The following is a 6000-nucleotide window of genomic DNA, read 5'->3' on the forward strand; positions in this document are numbered from 1 at the left end:
TCCTACCTTGACTTTTGTCCAGCTGTCAGGTTACAAATTAATTGCAACTGCCCCCAACATGTCACACACTCCCACTAACAAAAATTAAATAAAAATAAAACAGGGAAAGTCCTTTCATTCCTTCATGGTTTGCACAGCCTAGAGGCTGATTCCTACGCTGGGAGATGCTGCCCCACTCACCTCCCACTGACATGAGTGGTGTGCCCTGTATTTAAATGTATTAAAAAAAAAAAAAAAAAAAAAAAGCAGCTCAGTTCCAGAGCCTCAAGACTCGACTAGGGTAGGTGAGAAAGGAAATCCCAGAGATAAATAGTTAAATAGATTTAAAATTCGGAAGTTAATTGTGCTGAGCCCTGACACAACCTTTCCTGATTGTGTGCGCACCGAGTGGGGCATCTTTGGGTTCCTGGAAGAGGGGCTCTCACCCGCCTACATATTCACCCACCGCAAATACGCACACGCACACGCACGCACACCTTTGCAGCTCACACTAGCTCTCCTGACAGCCCAGAGGCATTTACTACCCGAGCACAGGGCTGCCAGCAAAGCTGCCTTCACCCAAACAACTAGCCTTCTCCTCCAACTTGGGTGACAGTGAATGTCCACCAAGATTCCACGGGGAGCTTTTTCCCAGGACCCAGGTTCCAGCAGGGCTCCCCACTTGCTGGCCTCACAATCCTTTCTTTTCCTTTCTCTGAAACACTCAGACTTCACACATTCCTTTCGAGGTAGCTCCAGTCCGACGCATCGCGCGCGCTCCATCCCTCAAGGCTGGCGCCCAGGGCAGCCCGGCCTCTCTCACTCTGGGGAAACTTCGCCACCGCCCCACGCGGAGAACTGAAGACCACCGGCGGAGGGTAAGGGGGACCCACACGGAGCGGAAAGCAGGTTCCGGGACTGAGGGCGTCTCCAGAGCCTGGGCGCGGGAGAGAGAAATGAGTGAACCTGGCGGATGCATGCCTTCTCCACGTGGAGGAAAGGAGGAAATACCAGTGGGCGACATGCAGGTGCCCCTCTCAGCCCTCGGAGCTCCCATCTCCCGGCGGAGTAGGGCCCAGAGGGGCCAGAGTCCCTCCGCAGGCAGCTGCCCCGCGCCCCTAGTCTGGGCGCAGAGAGACGCGCGCGCAGGGTGCACGCGAGGGGAAGGGGACTGGGCGCGGATAACGCGTGCCTGGAGCTTGCAGGGGACCATGCCCCCCACGCCAGGATAAGGCCCCCAAGCCTCAGAGGGCTGAGGAATCGAAATCTGGCTTTCTAGCAGTCCCCCAATCCCCTCCGGGAGTGGGTTCCTTGTCCTGGCATGCCCACCGCAAAGGCCCCCCGCCCTGCTCCCGGCGTGTGCCCCGCGCCCTCGCCCAGTTCCACGCACACCTGGATGTGGCAAGATATCTCCGAGTCGTCCAGCAGCCGGATGGTGCATTTCATCTCCTGGCTGAGCGATTTGATGCTGGAGCTCCGAAAGTGGATCATTTTCATGGTCCTCCTGCCTCTCGGCACACAGTGGCAGGAGGCGAACATGCACCGCGGCCGGGGGGAGCGAACGCGAGGCTCAGGGCCGGCGCGGTGCTCGCCTGCGCGGACACACACTCGCGCACGCACTGTCCGGGACACCTGGGCGCGGCTCAGCCCCGGGACAGCGGCAGCGTCGGGCGCCTGCGGCCACACATGCCCAGCGGCCGGGGCGCGGCGGGCGGGTCCCTCCCTCCTGTTCGCTCGCCTCCGCCTCGCCCCCTCCTTTCCCCGCCTCCTTCTGTCGCGCGCGCTCGTGCGCCTCCCTCTGCCCGGGCTCGCTTGCCGAGGATGCCCAGAGCCTGAGACCCTCCGCGGGCGCGCGACGCACTCACTCCCACGCGCGCCGAGCAGCTGAAGGAGGAGGCGGAGGGATGGCTGGCGCGGCTGGCCCGGGTGCCCTGGTGGTGGCCTGCTCAGTCGCAGCCGCCGCTGCGTCAAGCTGGGCCCGACTGTCTTCCTCAGCCTCGCCGCCTCCTCCCTCCCCTGGCCGCTGTCGCTCGGGCTCCCGGTAGTGCTCGTCCCGGCCCCGGCTCCCGCACGCGCCCGACAGCGCCCTGCTCTGCTCAGCTCCAGGGACCTGGCGCGGGTAGGGGACAGAGAGCGATCCTGACCCACACCGCCAGGGGGATTCCGCCTCGGGAAAGGATTGTGGGGCCCAGGGCGAGTGAGAGAGAGAGAGAGTGACAGCCCTGACAGGGCTACACCAGGAATACCGCTAATAGTAAAAATCTCATGGATATTGTTTAAGCTATTGCTTTATTTAATGCTAGCTAGGACTCAGTCTCTTTCTCTAAAAAATTCGGAGCCTTCCATGTGCAAATCCTCCTTTAAATCTCCCAACATCTTAGTGTGATATTTGGTAGCATACCTTTGACCCGAGCAAGAGGGGTGGGTTCCTATTCTACTCCCCTACTTTAGAGACCTCCTCCAGCTCCCGGTTGCTCAGGAATTAAGAGGTCTAATGCAAAGCAGATATGCCCCGTCCTGTTTTAGTCCAGTCTCTGGGTACTGAGGACTCTGGAATTCCCCACCCGCCTCCAGGGTGTTGAAGGTAGAAGGTATCCTGCCTCTTTGTTGTCCCCCAAGGTGGCTCAAGCCACCGTGTCATGTACCCTAGGCCCTAGAGTGGCCAGGGGCAGCTGTTGAGTCAGGGGTATGGAGCTTGAATGTGAGCGCTGGAATGTCCAGAAGTTGGGAGAGATGGAAGTCCTCTTACCCTGCTGCTCTTGCCTGAGCAGAACAGGTCGTTAGGAAGGAACATTTGTTAGAAGAAGGACGTATTACCCAGCTGTCAGCTTTTTCAAGGTTTGTGCCTGCATGGAGCCCCCTCATCCAAAGGTATGCCCTGTCCTGGGGATGGAGGAAGAGTGGCACAGAAATTTTACCTGCCCTGGACCGTCTGGTGGGCCATATATTCTCTAGGACACCTAATGTTGGCCGAGACTTGGTGGAGTCCGCAATGCATTTGGACTTCTCTCTGCCTGCTCCTGCCTCCTCTCCCTGTTGATCACTAATAAATACCATACAGGACAAACTCAGTCTCAGTATCTGCTCCTGGAAATTCCAAATTGCAGCAATTTGTCAATATAGGAGGATACAGAATGTTTTATGTAGCACTCAATAGCTGACTATTGCTTATGAATATTTAGATGATAGTATGGGGCATTCTCATGGATGCTCTTGAGCTGGGCCCTTCAAGTGTTAGGGAAAAGCCTAATGGAGAGGTCAGTATTGAGGGTATGGGAAGATGTGGGTTTCATTCTTGGCCCAGCTACTGGCTAATCCTGGGGATCTTTAAAAAAGCCTCTCCATTTCTTTTCTCATTTCAAAGGAGAGAACACCTGTCCATCCCACAGGTGGCTGGGAAGCTGGGATGAGACCAGGTCAGTGGAGGCCATCTTACGGCTGTAATCTGTAAATCCCCATGTGCACATATGAGGTGGCAGGGACGGGACCTGTCTCAAGGTGAAAACTGGATCATCTCTGCTAGCCAAAAGAGCAGATAGCCCAGAGATCAAAGAAAAGTCACAAACCAACACAGTCCATGCTTTTCTTTTAAGACCACACACACACACTTGTCCACCCTATTATAGTGACCATTAGGCTCCAAAGAGTCATATCAATACCCAAAAACTGTTATCCCAAATTTCAAGGATGCAAAATAAGACCAACAAGGACAGTAGGAAAAAAGACAGAATAAAAATCACCCAATGTGGGACTGTAAGAAACAGAATTTTGAAGAAATGAGAAGAACCTGAGACTGGTTGTCTGGCCTGATTAGGAATAAAGGCTGAGATTCAGCTAGTATGAAAATACAGGCTGTGGAAGCACTTGGCATGACAGCTAGGTAAATTACCAGGTATGGTCACCTGGATTGAAACACCCACTGCAAACAAGGCTTTGGGAAACCAAGTGGCCATTGTCAATAATAATAATAGTAATATGAAGATTAGGAAGAACTCAAAGAATGAACTCAAGGGATGAGTTTAAAACTGGACCACTTAAAGAAAAGCAGTGATGCACTGAGTCCTAAATTCTCAGCTTACAACTTTTAAATAGCTGCATTTTAACAAACAACCGAGCTCAAAGAATATTTTAATTGAGCCACAAGGCCAAAACTGAAAAACCAAATTCACAATTTCATCTACAAACTGCCAAATTACAAAGTCAACTGAATTATCAGCCTCACAAGATTTTATAATTATCAGCAGGAAAGAGTGGGAATCTGGGAATAAGAATAGGACTATAAAAGAAAACTTGAATGATTCCTAGTCACTCAAGCCCCCAAACTCCCTTGGCAGGAGAAGCACGCCCTCTTCCTTATGTAACAAGGCTGTTCCTGTTTTGTTTGAAGATCCTCTTCGGAACTCACTTAAGGCAGTTACCTTGGAAAGGGAAGCCGATCTCCTCCCACCCCTCTCCCACCACCTCTGACTTCTCTCAGTCTTAATACTTGAACCAGATTCAGTCACACCCAAGGAGACCAACTATGAAGTCAACCCCAAGAAGGGAAAGAATTGCAAGATTCTGCTAATTTAAATTGAAGAGTATATGTGTGAATAAACTGAATTTGTCCATTTGAATTCACTTCCCAATGACTCTGGTTTCCATGTACCATCTAAATGGACTAACTGACTTCTGGACTCAGCTAAATGAAGATGAGAAAAAGGAAATTCCCTGGTACATGTACAGGAAAAGATCCAAAATATCAAGGAGATGGAAATATTGCAGTGTATTTCCACATGTGGCCAGCTTACCTCTCTTTAACCGTGTCCCCTGAGGGGGCCTCCACCAAGATTTTCAAAGAATCATTGGTGAAGGAAGCACTGCCATCTTTGAAAAGCACCAAAGTGGCTGTTCTTTGTGGCCAGAGATGGTTGTGAAAGACACTGCAGTCAAAAGGAGCTCCCTGACTTAAATGGGAAGGATGAGAGCCTGGGCTGGCAAAAGACAAACAGTGGTGCATGACTTAACCCTCAGTGCCAGGGAAGCTCTGGTACAATCATAAGCAGTGGTACCCAAGTAGACTTCAGAGTAGTGTGACTCATGGGGATTTTGCTGGTGGTCAATCATCCAACTAGGACTCAATTTGATCTGTAGGGCAAACAAGATTTCTAGGCCTGGTAAACAAAAGCCAGGCTAAAATCCCCCTACAAATATTCCCAAATCTGAACCTGTCCCCCAAAGACAGAGACATTTTTTAATTTTTAATTTTTTTATTTTTTTTTTACAGATTGGGTCTCACTATGTTGCTCAGGCTGGTCTCAAACTTCTGGCCCTAATCAGTCCCCCTGCTTGAGCCTCCCAAGTAGCTGGGATGACAGGCAACAAACAGAGGACATTTGAGTATAGGAAAGGTGGCTCCACTTGAGGCATTGGAATATCAGCCATAGCAGTGGCTACAAGTCCAGTTCTTACTAAAGAAGTGGCAATGGGAGATTAATTAGTGTCTCATGATCAGTGATAGTAACTGATATTCTTTACCAAAAAATATTCCTAACCAATAGGTTATAACACTTTGGTGAGCCACAAATAGATAACAGGTGGTCTGGCCACAAAAGATTGATGGTTGTAAATATTGCATCTTGATTATTTTCATTTTTAAGCACTTTTATAGCCATTAAAATTGATAATTTAAAAAGAAATATTTAGGTATAAATCTAACAAAATATGCACAAGATCTATATGAGGAAAACTACAAGACTGGTGAAAGAAATCAAAGAACTAAATAAATGGAGAGATATTCCATGTTCATGGATAGGAAGACTCAACACTGTGAAGATGTCAGGTCCTCCCAAATTGATCTATAGGTTAAGTGCAACCCAAGTCAAAACGTGAGCTAGTTATTTTGTGGATATCAGCAAACTTTTTTAAAGCTTATATGGAAAGGCAAAAACCCAGAGTAGCTAACACAATACTGAAGAAAAACAAAGTCAGATGACTGATATTACCTGACTTTAAGACTTAATATAAAACCAAAGTGATCAA

General features: G+C 49.8%; 1 protein-coding gene across 2 annotated transcripts in view; it reads right to left on the minus strand.

Moving 5' to 3' along the window:
* FRMD3 (FERM domain containing 3) overlaps positions 1-1699 on the minus strand; it is a 294913-nt gene extending 293214 nt beyond the window's left edge. For both annotated transcript variants that reach the window (XM_005582012.4, XM_005582011.4), the window contains exon 1: positions 1372-1699. In XM_005582012.4, the coding sequence (XP_005582069.1) occupies positions 1372-1518 (147 nt within the window). In that variant the 5' untranslated portion in view covers positions 1519-1699. The remainder of the gene's footprint in view (positions 1-1371) is intronic.
* Positions 1700-6000: the final 4301 nt, after the last annotated feature.

Source organism: Macaca fascicularis, chromosome 15, assembly GCF_037993035.2.
Source record: "Macaca fascicularis isolate 582-1 chromosome 15, T2T-MFA8v1.1".
Taxonomy (NCBI): domain Eukaryota; kingdom Metazoa; phylum Chordata; class Mammalia; order Primates; family Cercopithecidae; genus Macaca; species Macaca fascicularis.